This window comes from Taudactylus pleione, unplaced genomic scaffold (genome assembly GCF_031769625.1).
Source record: "Taudactylus pleione unplaced genomic scaffold, aTauple2 ptg000662l, whole genome shotgun sequence".
Lineage (NCBI taxonomy): Eukaryota > Metazoa > Chordata > Amphibia > Anura > Myobatrachidae > Taudactylus > Taudactylus pleione.
The window spans coordinates 2,686,562-2,708,379 of NW_028285064.1; the positions used below are offsets into that span (position 1 = coordinate 2,686,562).

The 21,818-nt window shown below is 45.7% G+C and overlaps 1 protein-coding gene across 1 annotated transcript in view; it reads right to left on the minus strand.

Annotated features, from left to right (window-relative positions):
• ARTN (artemin) overlaps positions 1-20,047 on the minus strand; it is a 37,753-nt gene extending 17,706 nt beyond the window's left edge. Inside the window, exons 1-2 of the mRNA XM_088455596.1 lie at positions 19,988-20,047; positions 15,379-15,808 (exon numbers count right to left, since the gene is read on the minus strand). Coding sequence (XP_088311722.1) covers positions 15,379-15,808; positions 19,988-20,047 — 490 coding nt within the window. The remainder of the gene's footprint in view (positions 1-15,378; positions 15,809-19,987) is intronic.
• Positions 20,048-21,818: the final 1,771 nt, after the last annotated feature.

Genomic DNA, 21,818 nt, shown 5'->3' on the forward strand with positions numbered 1-21,818 from the left:
CACACTTGGCCCTTACCTAGCAATCAGATCTGTATATGATATGTGATATCTATTACTCAATGCGCACAGCCTCCCTGAGCCATAGACGGTACCACTAGTTAATTAGCAGTGATACTGTACCTCTACTGTCAGAGAAATGTGATGTCTCTCAGCGTACAAAAAGTTACTTCCGTAACAACTACTGTTCCATAATATGAGTTTATCAATGAAACAAAGAAATAAAATTGTAAAATATAAACTTGTAATGGACCACTATCCCCTCATTACATTTTTGCTAAGACCAGTGGATCCCAAACTGTGTGCCGTGGCTCCCTGGGAGAGAGACGGAGGGGGCAATGGGAAAGAGATGGAGGGGGCAATGGGAAAGAGATGGAGGAGGCAAAGGGAGAGAGATGGAGGGGGCAAAGGGGGAGAGACTGAGGGGGCAAAGGGGGAGAGACCGAGGGGGCAAAGAGGGAGAGTCTGAGGGGGCAAAGAGGGAGAGACTGAGGGGGCAAAGAGGGAGAGATTGAGGGGGCAATGGGAGAAAGACTGGGGGCAATGGGAGAGAGACTCTGGGCAATGGGAGAGAGACTCAGGGGGCAATGGGAGAGAGACAGAGGGGTCAATAGGTAAGAATAGCACAGGGTTGTTGTTTTTTTTTAATGCTTATTACGTTATTTTGACCCAACTACCTAAAAAACGGGACTGTTCTGTAATTATTTTGGCTTAGTGGGTGCCTTGAAAAAATTAAAATAGACCCTAAAGCTGGCCACACACTAGACCAACTTACATCCAACCAACCAACTAGTTGATTGGTTGGAATGAAAATCTGGTAAGGTATGAAAGCAAATGACAATCAGCAATTTGCTCCCAAATGCCTGAAAATGGATAAAAACTGTTGTTTGAACAAATTGTTTAGATCAAACATTTAACAAACTTGTCTGACGCCATTTTCATCTGTTTTCTGGCATTTAGAAGCAAATTCCTGATCCTCATTTACTCCCATACCTTACCAGATTTTCATTCCAACCAACCAACTAGTTGTCTGGTTGGACAGATAATCTTTAGATGTGTGGCCAGCTTAAGTGTGCCTCGTACTGAGAAAGTTTGGGAACCACTGGCTTAGACACAAATCTAAATTCCGCATTCATTTTTCACAAGATTTTCTTGAAAAAAAAAATGACAATCCTATAAACCTCATGCAGTAAAATGTTTCCCCACTAAGTGGCAGTAACGCACCTCTGTACACTGTCTCCCATCCAAACTCTGTCCTGTCATGTTAGGTCCATGTCACTTATCTATTAATAACCGGCACAGACCTTCCTGCCAGAGGTCATCATACAATTCGCATTCATTCTCTGCCCGGTTCCCATAAGAATCTACACCCAAATTAGGTCAAACGGCAGAGAGATCTATCATTTCACGCACAAATTATATAACATAATGAATATTTTATATTGCACAATCAGATACACGAATGCTTCCTATCTGTATCACTAAATTGCAGAGCCTGTTGCGTGGCTTTGGCAGGTCAGAAGATCACAGCTCCATAGTATCACCAATCTAATAAATATATATGGAATTATATTCTTTATTGAAAACTACAACCCATAGCTTTTCTCCATTCATAGGCACATTTTTCACTGCCCATTGCTAGATCAATCCAGAGTCCCTGATATTGAATATTGGGATTCAGCATTTTTAAGTTAAAGATATTTGATTCCGTTTGGGCCACTATGGGAGAAACGTGTCCTGCCTGAGCCATTAGTGTGTGATTACACGTACAGGCAGCTATGCCACCCCTGATGCCCAGATGTTCAATATCATACGGATTCTTTCCAGCTCTTATGGAGAGACCACTAGTGTGATACAGTCCGAGGGGGCCATTCAATTGTTTTGTGGGTAGCGATAAATAATGGGTGCCCTGTGTTGCGCCTATTACTTATCGCGGTCTTCACGCCCTATTAGATGAGGTTTAGCCGTGTAAAATGGCTAAACTCATCTAAAGTCCTGGTGAGAGCGCCCTAACCACGTGTTTATCGCACATTTTTGCTCGTAACCCCCTGAGGGTGTGTGAGCAGAAATGCCGGAGGCTATTGCGACCGAGTAGAATAAACAATTGAATTGCTCCGTCGAGCGCCCCTAAAAAAATAGCCACCCTAGAGTCCAGTGTGGACATACAGGTCCCGATGACGTACTATAAGTAAGTTGCGTGCACATTGATGACAAGAAGCGTGCTCAGAAGAATTGTATATATTCGCCCATATACAGAGTCGGACGCATCACGAGAGATGTCGGCATCTGCGTGTGCAGCATATGCGCCCGGCTTGCTACACGCCATCACCCTCATCAATGTGTATTTGCATTCAATAGTCACTAAGATACGTCTTCAAAAAAATACGAATGTCTTCGCGCACGCCCAAATCTGCATAGGACGCATTTACGTGAACTCGCCCAAACTGATCTTTGCCTAGACGAGAACGCCCCATCACGCCCCAGTTTAGCTTGCGATGTGATCAAAATGCACCCTGCTCTGTGTAACCCATTTTTGGCGCATGTAAATATGCGCAAGATACGCTCCGCAATAGGGCGTACATTCAGCTGTGCGCCAGCTCCATAATCTACATACAGATGTGTCCATTTACCGATAGACAATGCTGCATTCATGTCCCACAGCTCCCAGGATATTTTCACAGCATTAATGCAATTTCCTGAAACATAACATTGTTCACTGACACTGGATTTCTTGCATCATATACAGCATATACATCCACAACGGCACATTACAGCTGCACAGTTCCATTTCCATCATTCTTACAGCCACTTGTCCCTATTCCCTTCCCACCGACAGTAATGCTTTCTTATTAAATGTGCATGACCTATTACAATGGGAACTTGTCAATTAAATCTAAATGCCTCCTTGGGATATTCTAATAACATTACATTGATTCCCTCTCTGTCACCCGATCTCTGCCCTACAGCAGTCACCGCCATGCCTTCAAGCTTAACCTAATAAATCTAGAAATATATAAGTTTCCCTGCGTCCCGAATCTGTAGCCTGGGCAGTTGCCCCTCTAGCAGAGTCCTGGTTCCGTACTCAGCTGCACTCTTCCTACCTGGGGCTGTGACTGTACTGGTGTCATTATTATCCCTGAGACAAACTAAACTAGGATAATAATTGTTACCAGTGACTTGTCTTATGGCGACGGGAAGATTTGGAATTTTCTGTAGTCCCTACATTTACAAGACCCCGAGACCCTGCTCCCTCTTTATTTTGGCCTCCAGTGGTTTTACTGTGCGAGACGTCCGCCCTCTGCATTTTATTGCAGTAATATACACTGTACAGACACAGCTGTTCTCAGATCTCTGCCTCTCACAAATAGTTGCACTACTGCTTCCCCAACTTCTTCCCAGCCTGTTGTTCACGCTCATATCTGCCGCTTTACGTCGCTGCACCTTTAAGAGCCGTCAGTAAGAAACTATGACATTTAGTGACTAATACAGCACACATTCTGCTCCATCTGTAACGTGGCAGCGCGGAGAGAGAGAATATGCCCATAATTCAATGTGCTCATTCTGCTGATCTTCCAGGTAACCCTCTGTCACAAGCTGGTTGTATCTACACCTGAATATCTGACTGTCACTCACAATGCAGGTTAGTAAATATCAAGCATGACCCAACACCACAGCCCTCTCATCACCTACCATGTGGGGAGGGGACCCTCAGACAGACAGGTGACAGGAGGGGACAGAGACATCAAATATCCAGACCAGGCTCCGCTCATACCCAAGTGCTGTCATCAGTGGGTCTGTGCACTCCAGCACCTACTGCATTACATGGAGGGGAGGTGTCTGCATTGTGTGCGATGGGGGTTGGAAGAGGGATCGTCTTTAAAATTATTTAACCTCTTGATGACCAAATAGAACGAGCTCGGGACTGTTTTTGTTGTTGTTTGTTTTGTCAAGTAAGTAGCAAACACTTAAAATATATATATATATATATATATTTCCTGTAATGCAATTTTTTTAATCGGCTCATTCCTAGTTTGCAGTTGCAGAAAATGTTTCTTAAAATGTAATATAATTATAATAAGGCCAATGGAATGCAGGTTCTGCCATGTGTACAATGAGTGTGGAATTCTGCTCTCGAGACAGGAGTACCAGGCAAGTTACATATAAACACACTGCAGCTCAGATAAAGTATCTGAGATCCGTATGTTGGAGAGACAGGGAGCAATCAATGGCAAATGCAAGTTACTCCTACATGAAACAGCACTTAATGTCCAAGTTTGCAAACTCTGGAAGATACTGTATTTGGCATGGCATGCACTTCATAACGCGCAGAACTCATTCCCGGCGGTGCTGAAAATGCTGCTGTTCACACCTGTAAACCCGCATAATAGGCATCTGGCTGTTGTATTTGATGAATACACAGAAACTGCATTGAAGCGATCGTGTTATAAATACTCCTAGTGAAAAAAAAAAAAGTGTGTGCACTAGTTGAATTGATTCCATGCTCTTCCCGTGGTTGCGTGAGTTTCCTCCAGGTGCTAATTTTTCCACTCACCCACTCCAAAGACACACTGGTAGGTTAATCTGCGACCGACCGAACTGACCCACGTTTCTGTGCTTTAGAATTCAGACTAAGCTCCAAAGGGGCAGAGACGGATTTAAATGAATAAATATTTTGTCAAGTGTTGGTGCATATTTTGGAATACAGTATAAAATTACTTACTTTTAGTTATATAGACGATATATAAAGTCTAGTAATACTACGTTCCAGAATATGCACCAACAAATGTTATTTTAGGATGTATCAAAGTGATAATGTAAAATTGGGCAACTATCTTCATCATGAAACCTCTACAGCTCCGGACAGTTAGTATAACAAATCATACATTAATACGGGACAAGTTCGGATTGGCAAAGGAAGTGCAGATCTGAAAGGTGAAAAGCAGGGTGCTCATGGGAGCTTCAGTCAAGAGGAGTGGAGACTGGATAAAGTTAGCAGTACTCCAAGAGGTGACTGTTTAATTTTGGGGTAGCATAAGCTGTAGTTTGGAGGTTTTGAGGGAGTCCTTAAAAAGATTGAAGGTTGGGGGTGAGATATCACCCCCTGTGTGTCATCATTGTGATTGCAATGATCAGCAATAATTTGTGGAATTATTTCTTGCAGTAGCCAGTATATCAGGTCAACCCTTCCATAGGTAACATATTTGCGGGTTATCCAGACTGTTTGGCCTGAGCATCACTAGACAAGATTGGCGTGATCTGGTCACCTGAGTGTTCGGTCATACTGTAGATGGATCCCTGTTTGGTATTTGTTCATAATCGGCTGACGTGTGGCCAGTAACCTTGACATAGGCAATAATTTGCTCTTCATATTCAGGGTTGCAAGTAGACTGCACTGGCATTCTTTAGTAGAGCCAGCCTGGGGCATGTACACAAGGGTGTTGCTCAATTCTCTCACCTCTGGTCAGTTTTTGACAGGTAAGAGGAGGAGAAACAGGAACTCACAAAGTACAAAGCTCATTAATCTCTATGGAGAGACTCCGGTGGAATCCCACCCAACTGGTTTACAATAGCAAGTCATGGAATAGGCATGGGGGAATAGCATCTACTTGTGTCTGTTCTGTCACCCACTATGGTAAAACAGCCATGCTTACTACCCAGGATCTTTCTATAGAACTCATTGATCTTTGTGAGCTTTTGTTTCTTCTCCAGAAAGTATGGCAGAGGGGGACATAGACTTTATGAAAGTCCAATCTGTAAGAGAGTCAAGTCGTGGTGGACAACAATCAATGTTTAGGAGCAGTAAGGAGACTACTTAACTACCTTCTTCCATCAATGGTGGACCACTCTGGATGGCTGGAGATTGGAGGGGGGTGGGGGGCGTGCATGTACAGTGCAGTAGGCAGCTAATGATCCATTCACTCAATTTCCCTTGTCTACTGACCAGCTGAGATGGGCGTATGGGGCTCTGCACCACAATCAGCCACTAGGGGGCCACCATTTGAGACCTGGGCCAAAGTACTTTGTAGCAGCCTCCTCTGTGCACCCTGAGTGTAGTTCATGTAAATCTTGTTTCTGAAAGGCGTTTGAGGAATATGAACAACATTTTTTTCTGTCAACAAAAACCTGGAAGTGTCACTGATTGGGCCGGGTGATCTATCGGGGTGTTAGGGTTTACTCCACAGAAGGCAGATCTATGGAAAGTTAAATTATTCACCTGCCGGCATAGCGCCTCCTGTGTGTGTGTGTGTTTGTGTGTGTGTGTGTGTGGTTTGCTGCTAGTATCACCATCATCAATGTGCACTTCCACCTACCCAATACAGTGCATTTAGTGTCGATGCCGTACACAATCGGTGATGTTTTCAATTTGCAAATGCGTTCGAGTTGAACTGCTCATGCCATCTGATGGCTAATGCTCTAAGATGCAGATTGAATTTGCACGCAGAGATATGGAGCTCCATTGGGCGGTTCTAGGTGGTAGCGGGGGGGTGGCTAAAGACGCAGTGACGGCATGGCGATTGTGCCCGGTTGGAGAATCTGCACCTCCATTGGGCTGGTGCAAGCTTCAACGGTGCGATTGATGGTACGGCCTGAATTCGCACAACGCCGGATTAGCACCGCAGCCAGCGGGTGAATAGCAGCATTAGCATAAGAGGCAGTTGTGGCAGTCATGGCTGTAAGTGCGTCCACCTCTGAATCCAGACCACTATGTGCAGAGATTGCGCCTCCTAACAGAAGTACTTTCGCCTATGTCCAATTCTGTATAGCCCGCAGCTGCAGTTGGCACACCCCCGTCACCGAACTTCGCCTATGCCTCTTCAGGTGTAATGCTGGGTACACACTTAAATGATGGATAGGTCAGCAGACCGATCCGCCATCCAATCAGCCGTTTTGTAAGCTGCACACGCTTACCAATCGGTCTCTCGATATGTCTGGCCTAACATCACAACTAGACGGGCATATAAATATATACCAGCCCAGTTGTGATGTCCGTGATATCCCTGCAGCCAGCATACGTGCGGTCTGCAGGTCACCCATACACACAGCTAGATGTACCGATATATCCAGTATCTGCCAGATACAGTAAGTCTGCATCAGCTGTGCTATAGGGCTGACCTGATATGTCAGGTGTACACACAGCTGCCGATTCACTACCAATTATTCTCTAGTCAATCGAACAAATTATCAACAAGTGTGTAACCAGCTTAAGTGTAAATGTGATTGAGACTTATGCCACACTGCACTGTCCATACTTGTGTGTTCTCAGTTCCGGACCAGGCACAATGTGAACAACCCACAAGATACACTTCGCAAACAGATGTAGGTTTAACTCTGCATGAGCTTCATTAAGTGTAAAACGTTATTCTTTAATTATTATTATTATCAATTATTTATATAGCGCACGCATATTCCGCAGCGCTTTACAGAGAAGATCTGGCCATTCACATCAGTCCTGCCCCAGTGAATGGCCCACACTCTATATTCCCTATCACATGCTCACACACATATTTACTAGGGTTAATTTTTTTGGGAGCCAACTAACCTACCAGTATATTTTTGGAGTGTGGGAGGAAACCCACGCAAGCACAGGGAGAATATACAAACTCCACACAGTTAGGGCCGTGGTGGGAATCGAACCCACGACCTCAGTGCTGTGAGGCAGTAACGCTAACCATTGCACCATCTGTGCTGCCCACTTTAATGGTTTCTTACTTCTATATAGGTTGCAAACAAAAAGACCCTCACATCAGGTGGTGAAATTGAAAAGTTTGTGATTCCGCTCACGCAGCTCCCATGCCGAACAGTCACTCTCTGGTCCCATGATGCACAGGTTTACAGTGTTGACAGGACGCTGGCTGCACGCACACAGGCTGCTCCCTATGGGCCTGATTCAGCAAGGAACGCAGTTGCTTATACGCACACAATCGGTTGAGTGTTGCGTACTGCGCCCGCATCGCTGTGCACGAACTAGCCACTGCGCTCGGGACTGCGATCGCAGAGTATACGCAGACCCATGGCAGAGTGATTGACAGGAAGTGTCCTTTGTGGGTGGTGGTGGGGGGGTCGGGCGAAGGCAGGCGTGCAGTGCCTTTCAACGCCATTGCAGGGGCGTGCATAAATTAGCCACTGCGATACCTGAGGCCTCATAGCGTGCGCTGAAGTAAGCAAATCCTGAGTAAGGTCTGGGCTTCATTAACTGTCCGATGTTACTGATTGTTTCTCTATGTTGGCCAAGAATACGGGGAAGTGGGCGTCCTTATGTCAGGCTGCGATCGCAATGCGAATGCAAACATTTAAATGTCACCGCTGATATTAGCAACTGCGTTGCGTGCGTATAAGCAGAATAGCGATCCATAGTGAATCCGGCCCTTTATTGGGAAGGGAGGAAGGTTGGTGGCCTATCTGAGAGTCTGAGGAGCCAGACTGGTGCACATCAGCTCAGCATTTATAGACCCAGCCTCAGCCGGCAGCTGCCCTGGACGTCCTACACAACAGTAAGCAGTATCTACAGCTATTAATTGCTGCACTGAACACTCTGTTGAAGAATTTGAGGTGTGAGGACAAACTGCCAACATTTAACTAGTGTTTAATTTATTTTGCACCCCTATGTACAACCCCTTCAAGTATAACATAAGAAGGCAATGACATACTAGCTGATCATTAAACTAGTGAATTTCGAAACATATCTGCAAAACAATGTAAGTAACCTGCCCATAGGTACAGTTCTCAGTGACTGGGGAGAGTTGGAACAGACAGACCACTTCACAACAAATAATCAACTATTTATTTGGTGGCATGTGGGTAGATGTTAGGGGCATGTTTGGATGTCTGATGCCATGCAAGAGGCAATTGGGGAGATCTGATGGAAATGTGGGGAGGTCTGATAGGAAGGGATGTAATCATTATCCTAGCTGTCGGCATCCCAACCCCAGTCGGTCTCCAGGAGCCGGCATCCCGACAGTAAGTATTGGGGTAATTGGGGCTGAATTTTTGCCCTTGGTGAAAGAAAGTCTAGTGTCCCCCTGATCTATGTAATACAGAGTATAGTGAATGGATTGTGCACGTCGGGTTGTCTAATCATCATGTACAATAAAAGACAGCAGTTTCTACATCCGCCTGCTCGTAGAACTGCCATGATATCAGAGACAATGAGTGCATTACCGACCTTGCAATTTGCCTGTTCTTAATACAGACTTGTAATCGGCAAAGCGGTATTTGCATTGGAAGCATCCATGCCCTTTGCCCCCAGTGGTGCTCTAGGTCAGGATGGGGAACCTCCTGCCCGGGGTCTGTATAAAACCCGCAGAATCATTTGGTCTGGCCCTCTGAGCTATTGTCTGCTAGCCTCATCTGGCTAGCACTGTGCCTAGAATGGCATCCTGCAGCCAGAGTCTATGCAGCAGTGCCACCTGGAGCGTCCTTAGGACACTTCACACGGTCACACCGCTGCCCTTACAGCTCCCCGGAGCATCCTGAGGATGCTTCGGGCATTGTTGTAATCACCGGCGATTGTGGCCCCGCCCCGTGTGATGTCACACGGAGGAGGAGTGGCCTGCACCAAGCCCGCGAATACTGTTCTATATATCAAAATGGCCCTCGGCAGAAAAAATGTTCCCCACCCCTAGGTCCTCTCATTCAGGCATTATATTTACAGGACATTCATGTGTTCTGTGTAGAACACAACATGTGAGGAATGTGCCTTTAAATCCAGAATACCGTTCAAGATGTAATACGACGCGAGCAAATACTGCACGAGCCCTAGTACCTCTATGTAATGCACTCTTCTAATGTAATGGTGCAATTATCTCTCTCTCTTTTCTTTTATTTTACAACTAATACTTATTAGTTTACAATATAAAGAGTTTAGTTGTAGGGTACAGCACAACACCCACCTATGAACTCTCTGTATATACTGTGAGCAGTATTATGCTGTAATAAGCCGTGTACATTCCTCCAGCAGACGCTGGCCTGTCGAGCGTCGCTTTGTACAATAACAAGGTTGTAGGAGGAATAACCCTTCCAGATAGTATTGTGCAAGCATTGAAAATATTTTGTTGTTTCTGCCTAAAACGAGCGATTTCTCTGTGTGAGATTCCTAGCTGCTGCTACATGATACTATATGAGTATTTTGGGTCAGGCCGCAGGGCCTGAGGAACCATTAGTGGGTGGTTAGTGGCTCCTGTCAGTCACAAAATAATAATTTAGTATACAGGACTAAGGATGGTGCCTGCAGTGCTGTGAATGTCAGTTTACCCTGGAGGGCACTGGTGGGGTGTGACTCCAATGCCAGCAGGTAGAGGCTTCATTTGGTATATATGTTCTAATTAGGGTCGGAAAACGACGTCAATAGGCTCCGACGCCCGGCATACGGAACGAAGGTAAGCAGGGCGCGGACAGCCGCGCGGGGGGAGGGTTAGGTTTTAGGGCTCCCGGGGGGACACAGCGTTAGGCACACTCCTGGGAGGGTTAGGTTTAGGCTAGGGGAAGGGGGGGGTCAGGGTTAGGCACCCCCCCTCCGGGAGACTTAGGTTTAGCCTGCGGGGGGGGGGGGCTGCGGGGGGTAGGTTTAGGCACTTAGAGCGGTTAGGCAACCCTAAGGGAGATTTAGGGGTGAAAATAGGGTTAGTATATTTACCTTATTAGCGATTGGGATCTTCACCTCTGCCGGGCTTCCGCTGTCGGGATTTGATGCGGCCGGCGGTATTACCTACTACACCCTAGTAAAAGATAACGTAATCGCCCTGAGCATAATGTATGGGTGATGCTTCCAGCACGGTGCACCTGATTCTACTACATAATGAGACAACCCGGGCGTGGGATTTATAGGTGCGTTTATGTTATAATTTGATAAAACTGACAATATACTCTATTATAGTGTCAGTGTATAGTTTCAATTCTACTACATTACCATGAAGTATTTTCGTTTCAACGACATGGAGAACATTTCCCATTCTCTGCTGAATGAACACACTCTGTCTGATTCCGAGATTTACGCAGATACGATATTCTCATAAATCTCCGATGTCTGCAGATCTGCGCTGGAGACGCACTGCGCATGTGCAGATCTGGTCCTGCCATGTTGTTCGCAGTGCCCTAAAAACCTGCAGCGCGATTGACATGCCGCTGACGTTTAGGGGCAGCGACCGGATTGGCCCACAAAAACGGCCCCGTTTTCTGGCTGTGTTCCGAAGTCAGTGGCGCATGCTCCACCGGCCCCCGGCAGTGTGATTTACTCACATGTCCTATGTTCCCGCAGTTGATCCGATGCCGGCATCTGCCGACGCAGCAGTGGATCAGAGAATGCGGCAGTGGGGGGTCTTGGCTTTCGCATATGCTGCCGATGCCGATGTTTAATCAGCGATACCAAAACCAAAGGAACTAATAAAACGTTCAGTACATGAAGATAAACGAAGGTAAAACCCGCAGCTGTATAATGAGTCTGCGTCAGTATGAACAAGACGCCAGCGGACCCTCACTCTCATTTCTATATAGGCATCTGCTATTGCAATGGGCATACACATAAAGGGGCTGGTAGAGAGATGTACATAATCATGTCAGTTTTTGTGGCCGGATCTCGCGCGTTTTTGCTGTGTGCAACCCAGTCACATCTTGACTGGGCGTGAAACTGGGTGGTAACGGGCCGCTCATGCATAAGCTAAGTTAAGCGAGGGCGTGACGGCTGAATTGAGTTGTGCGTGCAGTATGCAGAGATCCGCCTGCTTCCAGACGGATCTTGTGCCACGTCCAGGCGTGTGGGAGGAGAGGGTGAATGTGTGAGTCTGTCACAGACTGCTGAATGTTTTCTCTGAGTTCATTCTTGTTCCCTCCACCTGCACCCTCCTTCATAGCCCAGAGGTGTTACAGCATCTACAGCTCCACAGATCTGGTCTTTACTGGCGTCGTCACTAAGCTCCAAGCCAGCTCAATAATAACCTGAAAGCTGCCTTAGCAGGGGCGTATCTATAATGGGTGCAGGGTGTGCGGGGCACACGGGCCCCTGGGTCCAGGGGGTCTCCGCACCGCACACCCTGCACCCATACTATTACTTACCTCTCCGGAGTCCCACGTCGGTGCGGGGGTCCAGCGCTGTAAAAACGACTGGAAAATGGCCACCGCGGGCATTTTCCTGTCGTTTGCCCATGCGCAGTACGAGAAAATGACCGCGGCGGCCATTTTCCTGGTGACCAGCGCATACTCTATAGACCTCGGGGCGCACTCTAGTGCCCAGAATCCATAACTCCGGCACTGGCCACGCACAGCTCAGTACGCTGCCGGCTGCCAGACAGAGAGGAGGGGACCCGTGTCGGAGACTGCACACGGCCCCCTCCTCTCTAGAAACGCCCCTGTGCCTTAGAGTCACAGTGCAGGGTGCACTCCCGCCAGTAAAAGGCCGGTAACTACTTACCACTTTTATGCTGGCTATACACTAGTACCACCAGCATAAGATGCGATTCATCATACGTTTTCCCTTGAACCCCCTGGCAGCTCCCTGGCAGTCACGGCCGTACGTTTTGGTGCTTTTTTGACACACGATGTACATACGATCTGACGTACAATCACTCGCCCCTATACGACTGGTCGTGATACAATCGATCGTGTGCCTCACCAAAAACATGCCATCATAATAGATTTAAATGACGCCGGTCGGACGCACAATGCATCGCATGTGCAAATAGATGGCACAATCTGCATACGATTACGACAGATAGTATGGGCTGCACGTCTGATCATAAGATACGATAGAACAGCGCGTGGGAACGCGCATCAGAACGTATTCCTACCTAAATACTACATGATTTCCACACAATGCATCTTACGACGTGTCTAAAGTCGTGCAATCGGACCGAAATCGTGCTAGTGTATGGCCAGCATTACAGTTAGGAGCACATCAGGGAGAATGTTTTGCACCTCGATAGAACTTTGTTGCTCTGCAGGTGATGGTGGGGGAACAAACTTTGAGCCTGATTCAGACCCAGACGCTATTTGCGGCCGCTCGCTGGCTAAAAGGGGCTGGCTACTTAAATCATGTGCTCGCACTGCGTCGCGTAAAGCCGTCCACCAAGTAATAGCGAGCGGCCGCGCTATGCGCTCGCAACCTGTACAAAGACGCCCCTGTTGTAGGATTAATCAAGAACATCGAGAGCCATCGGAGCTGCTCGCATCGCTTGTGGTAGCCTTTTCCCACCACAACATTGCGAGCAGTTCAGGCTAAAATACAACCCAGTCACGTGTGTAATGACGCTACTTTGCTAATTATGCACACCCATTAAACGCCGTTCTGACGGTCGGGCACGCCTGCATTCGCACATCCACACCCCCGTTTACAAGCACCTTCCCCTGTTACCACCCACAAACGACACTATCTGTCACTCAAAATAGCGGCCCCACTACGGGCTACAGGCGAGCACTTTCCCATCGCACTGACTGGTTCGCGTACGCGCATTGCGAGTCATACGCATGCGGAGATTGCGAAAAATCGCTCAATGCGAGCGAGCGCAGCATAGCGTCCGGGTCTGAATCAGCCCCTTTGTGGGCAATTTTAAATTGCAGCGTAAAAATAAAGCAGCCAGTATTTGTGTGCTACCTGCAAAAGCAGCCGCCATAACCCTGCATGCATACAGATGTATTCACTAACCCCCCGCCCTATTGCAACAGTGTTTGTCTGGGAGCAGAGCACCTTGTAACTGGATTTGGTCCTAACGCTATGTCTACTGTCTACAGCCAAAATCTTACTGGCTGGATTACGGTGTTCTTTATTACATGGAGTAATGATGTTTTTTTGAGTCATCTGCGAGACCGCTGCGCTCTTTTGGAAAATACCAGAGCTGCGGACGCTTACACTGACCATGCTGGTAACAGATAAAAGTGATCTCCTTGTTACATTTTGTGACTAATACTAAGTGAAATTTATTTGCATAGCTCTTTTTTTCCCCCTAATGAACATGTCCCAGCAAGTATGAGAAGAATTTCATGAGACGTCCTTGTGGTCAATGAACTGGGTAGTAGTGTACAGAATTAGCCATTCATTTGGTGGCGTCTCTGTAAGTTAAGCCCTATATCTCCCTGATAGTTTACATTATTTTACAACCATGACAAGTGTGAGTGAGGACAATTCTCTCATAGATATAAAGCATTCTCTGATAGATATAATACTGATTGCAGGATACTTCTTCTGTATAGTAAAAATCTCAGAACAGTATATTCTGTAGTCTGGATTCCCTCCGTCACGTGAACCTTGTAAATGGTCTGAATAATATACAGGGATATGCAATAATAAGAATGTAAGCTCTCACGAGCAGGGCCCTCCTCATGTGCTTCTCTTTCTTCTACTCCTTACTCCCCACAAGAACACTTGATTGCTGACACCCTGCTGCTTATTTTGAGTGTAAAAGCCCCCACACACGGAGCGATATATAGCGCCCTATCCAACGGTTTTGAACGATATCGCCGCTATATCGTTCCGTGTGTGGGCATGATATCGTCCGCTGCGCGCTCCCGCGGTGTCGTCCGTCGCTCCTCCAGATCTTTCTGCATGTTCAATTAATCTGGGGGATCGACGAACCATCCCACGCAACGCTATGCGGGTGGGGGGGGGTGTGCCGGCGTATTGGGCGGTCGGCCACCGGATCGCTTCTGTGTGTGAGGACCGCCCAATATGCCGTTGGATCTGCCGTTGCATCGCAAGGTGCATATTGCACCGCGTATGGGGCCCTCTATGATCGGCAATGTGTACAAACCCTGTCCTTGTCCTGCATTGTATTGTACTGTAAGTCACTTGTTTCTTGTTCCCTTGTTTATGTACTATGTAAGGCGCTGCGGAACACTTGTGGCGCCATATAAATAAAGGATAATAATCAGAATGCTCACCAAGAAGCGATAAGACCTGGAGCCCTGCTCTGGCCTGTGATGTAGCATTCAAAGCACGTTCTTAAACACCCCCCACCCTTACAGCCTAGTGTATGATGCACTTAATGGATGGTGCTTGTCATACTGCATGTTTACAGCATCAGAAGGGTGTTAATAGGCTTTGGGAACTTACTGTATATACTCGAGTATAAGTCGACCCGAATATAAGCCGAGGTACCTAATTTTGCCACAAAAAACTGCGAAAACTTATTGACTTGAGTATATAAGCGCTGGAAATCAACACAAGTGTGTACAAGTCCTAAGGCCTTAATTAGGTTGTAAAAAGATTCTCTCAAATGAACGTTGCAATATATACGGTTATACAGAATACATTTTCTATAGGAGGAAGCCATAAATTCAAATATAACAATTACAGATAACAGCTCATCCTTCAAATCTGATATATCTCGATTTAAACCACTCCAGGTGAAGCACACGGCGCACCCAGCTCTGTGTATAAAATGATTGCTCACTCACCGTGATCGGCCTTCCTGTTGCAGTTCTTCTCCGTAGAAGATCTCTTCCTAATCGTCTGCTTTTGATTCCAGACTTGAGAACAGTTTCCCGCGAGCTTAGCCCTGACAGATGCAGATTTCGTTACTGCCAGGCTCCATTCATGATACTGATCCCCTGAAGTTTTCAGTGTGCCCGCCCAGGCGACGTTCCCATCGCCTGCTAACCTTCCTGGCAGTGGGTTGCAGATCTGGATGTGATTCCTCCACCAGTGACGTGAAGTGACAGTGAGGTCCCCTTGCCCAAAACTGAGCATCTCCAGGGGATGAGCCCAGTTTAAATCCAGTTCCGCGGCACCATAGTCTGTTCTGGGGTAACGCTTGCCCGGCAGGGGGGTCAGGAACGCCTTCCGTAGGGAATGGATGGACCTCTGAGCACAGAGCACGCTGTGTGCCTGCAGGGAGAATGGGTGCAGATAAAACAGAGAGAGGAGGGGAAGAGGAACAGAGACCAAATGTCATTAATCCAGAAACTCCCAAGTGTCTGCCCATAATTCCCTCATTCTTCAAGTCCTACATTTCATACAATTAGCTCTGGGGATGCTCCTTAGCTGGACAAGGCGTGATTTACATCAGTATTCCAGAGGACAGATCATCTCCTGGTGACCTTTCCTGGACTGATGAAGGTAATAAGCAATTCTGCAATAATCTAATATAAGTATATGGACATGACTGACATTGTACGGCACATAGCTAATTAGGACATAGCTAATTAGAACATCGCTAAAGACATAGCTAATTAGGAGCAGATATGCTAGCTAAAAAGAAACAGTCTAGTGGTGCAGTTAATAGTATAAGCATGGTATGACTTTGCAATGGGCATAGTACCTTGTAATACATGTAATACATGCACCTTGCACACACAGCCCTGCGATTAAGTTATCAAGGCCTAAAATAGTGACATCAATGGATGAGGTCATAACCCAGGGTCAGTCAGGTGACTTAGAACATTGACTAATAACAAGGAAACATTAAATGCAACAGGAATTGTGGCCTATAGTCAACACAAGTTCATGGCATTGATAGCGAGGGGAATAACTAACACAACAGAGACCATCTGAGAATATTATCAAGAATAGATGCAAAGACATTTCCACCCCAAACCACAGGGATGCAGGTAGACAAAGAACACGAACACCAGCCTTGGAGGTGATATCATGAACACCGCGGATACACTGAATGAAAATTTACATGGACAAAGCAGCGATGCTGCAGCTATTCAAATGTGACAGATCTACAGGTCCAAATACGGTTTAGAAGATTTTATCCTCTTTGGTTTTTTTTTTCCTCCTAAATACTGTAACATATAGGGGGGGGTGAGGCAGAGTTGTACTCAAGTCCACTTGCATGTATTCGCACTGTGCATGCTCTGGGACCAAAGCGCACAGACTATATAGCAGCCAGTAGCATATTCCACAGCGCTGTACAATATATATATGTGTGATTGTCACTTGTCTACTTTACATATCTGACCTCTGGGAGATGCAGTATAAAAAAAAGAGGTGCCTCTGTCCTCCCTATAGGCCTATGTGCCTGCACTCCCTGGAGACCTGGAGATCCCCCCAATAATCCAGACGCCTGGTGAACATTTTAGGAGAGTCTGCGATTGTGTGTCCATCACTAGGGGCATATGTATCAAAGCTTGATGTGAGATAAATTTGTGAAATATATATCACCAACCAATCAGCTCCACACTATCATTTCTTCTTAAACACAGCCTGCAAAATGATAGTTTGGAGCTGATTGGTGATATATATCTCACAATTTTATCCCACATCAAGCTTTGATACATATGCCCCTAGATGTGAAGTAACATGTATGGACTACAATGATACACCACCATGGCTTTAGTGTGGGATTTTTACTGCTGGCGTTTCCAGACCCGGCGTCCTATTTCGCGTCCCTATCTGCCTTTTCTGTGTTAACCACCTGCCCTTACTATAGCACAGATGGTGTAATGGTTAGCATTACTGCCTCACAGCAATGAGGTCATGGGTTCAATTACCACCATGGCCCTAACTGTGTGGAGTTTGTATATTCTCCCTGTGCTTGCATGGGTTTCCTCCAGGTACTCCGGTTTCATCCAACACTCCAAAAAATATACTGTTAGGTTAATTGGTTCCCCTCTAAAAAATAAAATAAAAAATTAACCCGTGTTTGTGCGCATGTCGTAGGGATTATAGAGTGTAAGCTCCAATGGGGCAGGGACTGATGTAAATGGCCAAATATTCTCTCTGTAAAGCGCTGCGGAATATGTGTGCGCTATATAAATAACTGGTAATAAATAAATAATAGTTCTCTAGGATCCAAATACACTGTATAAGTTAAGATGCCCAAAGTGAGTACGGGGACCTGCCCTCTATACGTGCCTCCCTAGGCATGGGCCTGTATAAGATGCCCGCTGCCACTGTATATCTGTGCCAAGAATAAGGTGTATAACGGTGTTATCTGTAATCCTATGCATGGGTCATATACACTGAGCGGTGTTCAGGTAATATTGATTTTGGTTATCTTTCCCCAGGATTCGCATCCTGTACCTCACCCAGCGCAGGAATGACAATGTGTTGCAGCATTAATGTCTGTGCAGCAAAATGCTTTCTCTCCGCAGTGGAGCCTCTGTGGCACAGCAGTCGGCTATACTGTATATAAGGCGGGAATCCCTCGCAGCACACTTGCTGTTGTCACTTTATGTCTCTGGGTGTCAGGATTGTCCATCTCACCATTATAACAATGTGTCAGCCCATAACAGTTACACAGTCATTGCTGAGTGTTGCCTCGAGTTGGGCTTCTGTGTGTTAAGTGGAGACCCGCCAAGCCTGCAGTCACTGAGCGCGTCGGAGTAAGGACTCCAGCAGCAGGGCACGAGGAATCCCAGCGACAAAAAGTCGCCATTGGTCAGGCTGCCATCATGGAAAAAGTCATGTTACGTTTATGATGTGACAGATTTAAACCAGCCCTGTTTATTTGACAGCACAGACGTGGGGAAAGGATGAGTTTGAGCAGAGCTCTCCGCACTGTCCTGTCGGGGACAAGTTAAGGCAAAGTTTGACTCTTCGTCAGTATGAATTCGCCTTATCTGGGTAATAGGACCCTGTTACGCTGTCTTTGGAGTGGTTAAAACCTCAAAGATAATGTTACAGATTTATTTATTGATTTATTAACAGTTTCTTATATAGCAGCATATTCTGTTGCACTTTACAATTGTAAGCATTAATAGAACAAAACTGGGTAATAACAGACAGATATATAGGTAGGAAGGCCGATTCCTTACAAGGTTACAAGTTTCCCTTCTGTCTAAAATGTTGGGTTTAAAGACCTTTTCTCCCAACAAGCTGACCAAGTATTGAAAGAACTTCTTCAACACCAAGCTACTTGTGACTTGTAATATTAGTGACCAGCAGCAGATAGTTCATGCAACAAGTGAGGGCATTGCCAAGTATATAACACAGGAGGGAATGTGTGATTGTCACTACTGGGATCATCAGGATAGGGTCTGACCACTAGTGACCAATAGCTCTGGTCTTCAGTGCCGTTTAATAGACTATTCGTAATTAAGGCATCATTTACAGTATAAAGACAAACTTGTAACCAAAATCTTCTAAGCAAGGTCACTTAGCTGCACAAGACATGATTCACATCAGTATCCCAGAATACAGGTCATCTCCTGGTGGCTTTTCCTGGACTGATGCAGGTATTAAAGCAATTCTGCAATAATCATGGTCATGGACATGACTGACAACGTACGGCAAGTAATACAGTCTTAGTAAGGAGGTATTGGTATTTTAATAAAGAAGGGCAGGATACATCTACTGTTGGATGTGTCATTAACCCTCCCATCTGAGGCCATGGATTGTTTCTGTACCGATAGAGTTAATATATCAGTCTGTAAATACAGAGGTTTCTTGCAGTCTGTAACCCTCCCCCAAGTTCTACCCAGTACACTCAGTACACAATATAAACATACATCTGGTTACTACATGTCAGACATTCAGCTATGTTGTCAGGCAACGTCAGTGAATTGCAAGCTTCTTGTCCTAAATCATGCTTTTGCACAATGTGTTGCTCTATCTATAACTTCTCTGTTGTAATCTGGGAGTGCATATTATAGTGCAAAGCAGATGTAAAAACCTCAGATCTTGTGAAGGAGAGTGTCCTGGGACTGTACTGGGACTGTGCACTGGTTTATCCGGGAGCTCGTCGCAGTCCCTAAATGTTGGACAGTACAGACACTAATGTAAAATACAGAAAGGATGAGACTGGAGGAGACTGAAAATAAGAATACAATGAATAAAGGAGGAATTACTGTCAAGAGAAGTGATCACCTCTCTGTAAATCCTTATGGATAATCTAGCTATGTCCATATATGTAGAAGTTTCCCTAGAGAATACAGGGCAGGAGGGGGGCATAATTCTCCCCAAAAAAACTATTTATTCCCAGTAAATCATTTTAGACATTACACTTTGTCAATCATTTCTGTTCTAAAATTATCTTTTTCGATATTTTCCGGCATGTTCGCCCTGCAGCCCACCTGTCAATCCCCCTTCTGCCCACTTGTAGCCATGGGTCGCTCTTACCTTGCTTGCCGGCCTTCTCTTGCAAGCAGACAGATGCTTCTCTGATCCACCCCATGGCATGCTCTGGGATAGAAAGACTTGTGCTGATCCTATCCTACGCTGAGCTGCTGAGGCTTGCTCCCACCTCTCCCGAGGGGTCCCCTCCCTGCCCGCCTGCTTTCCTCATTTACTTCACAGCATCCCCTACCTCTCAGTGCAGTGAGAGACAGGAGGACTTTCATCCAGTACTTTATTTGGCAGATGAAAGACCAAAAAAGGGACTTGGAATGTCTGAAGGGATTCTGGATTTTCCACATTAAAGCTTCTCCTCCATTTGTTATTTAATTGTCTTCTGTGCACACGGAAACATTTCACAGGAAGTTTTATTATGCATTATTCCACAATTTTCCTTTATTCGTAGTTTTACAACAGTGAACTCTTTATGTTGTTGAAAGTAGAACATTTGGGGAAATATATTTGCACTATATAATCAGCATCACACTTACTTGGAACATTCACAGTTTGGGGCACATTTATTAATGATCAGCTTTCAGACCCAATGATTTAAAATTTCTTATTGTGTATAGAATTAGAAACCCATTTATCAATGATGGCTTTTGCAATGCGATCAGGGACATGCCAGTAACGCCCCTGATCGCAATGCAAAAAGCGATCTCTTCGTTCGGATGTATTATCCGGGACATGCAGGGATACGGGCTCCGAAAGGAACCCATCACTGCGATGTCTCCGCAGAGCGGCCGACCACTGCAGGGGGTGGGGCCCATGCGCAGTCCTGTGGACTGCACATGCACATCCGCCATAGCCGGGGAGGGTTCAGACGGATCCCTCCGCCAGCTAATAGTGCGCGGTGTAGCCCATAGGCTACAGCGGCTAACGCCATCTTCAGATGGCGTTAGCTGCGGGGGCCAATATCGGGAATGCATCGCATCTCAGTATGACAGCCACCTGTTAGTTATATCTCGGTTTGTTTTCTCTATATCCTAAAAAAGTTACGTATCTGAGATTAATTTCGGCATTTCATGCTCCTCAAGCTGCCCAAATCGTCTCCCCTCCGACCCTCCCTCCGCTGTGATCATCTTCTGTCACCTCCCCTTTCCTATACACAAAAAGAGAAAAAAAGAAAGGCTACTTGCTGGGGCACTCTTAGTAAATATTAAAGATTAAGAATAAAATATAACTTTTATTAAGGTATTTTTAACAGGTCATAGGAAGATTCACTGCACAGGCATAAGACAACATATGAACAAAAATAGGTAAAAATAAGTATTAAATTATATGATAGGCGAACATATCTGAGAAATCGGGGTACCAATACTCCTGCATAATATTCTGATATATGTCTTATTTGAACATGATTATAGCACCCGCAGTAAAGTAACCAAAATTGACCCTGACCTATTCCAGCATGATATTATGTGAGTACCAGAAGTGTTAAAAAAATAAACAAAAAGGGAGAAAGGGGACCAATTATACAAATAACCTTTGGATCACATGAAGAGACTGAAGCTGGCCACACATCTACAGATTATCTGTCCAACCATCCAACTAGTTGATTGGTTGGAATGAAAATCTGGTAACGTATGGGAGTAACTGATGATCAGCAATTTGCTCCTAAATCCCAAAAAACAGATGAAAATGGACGTCAGACAAGTTTGTTAAATGTTTGATCTAAACAATTTGTTCAAACAACAGTTTTTCTCCATTTTCCCGCGTTTGTGAGCAAATTGCTGATTGTCATTTGCTTTCATACGTTACCAGATTTTAATTCCAACCAATCAACTAGTTGGATGGTTGGTTGTAAGTTGGTCTAGTGTGTGGCCAGCTTGACCTG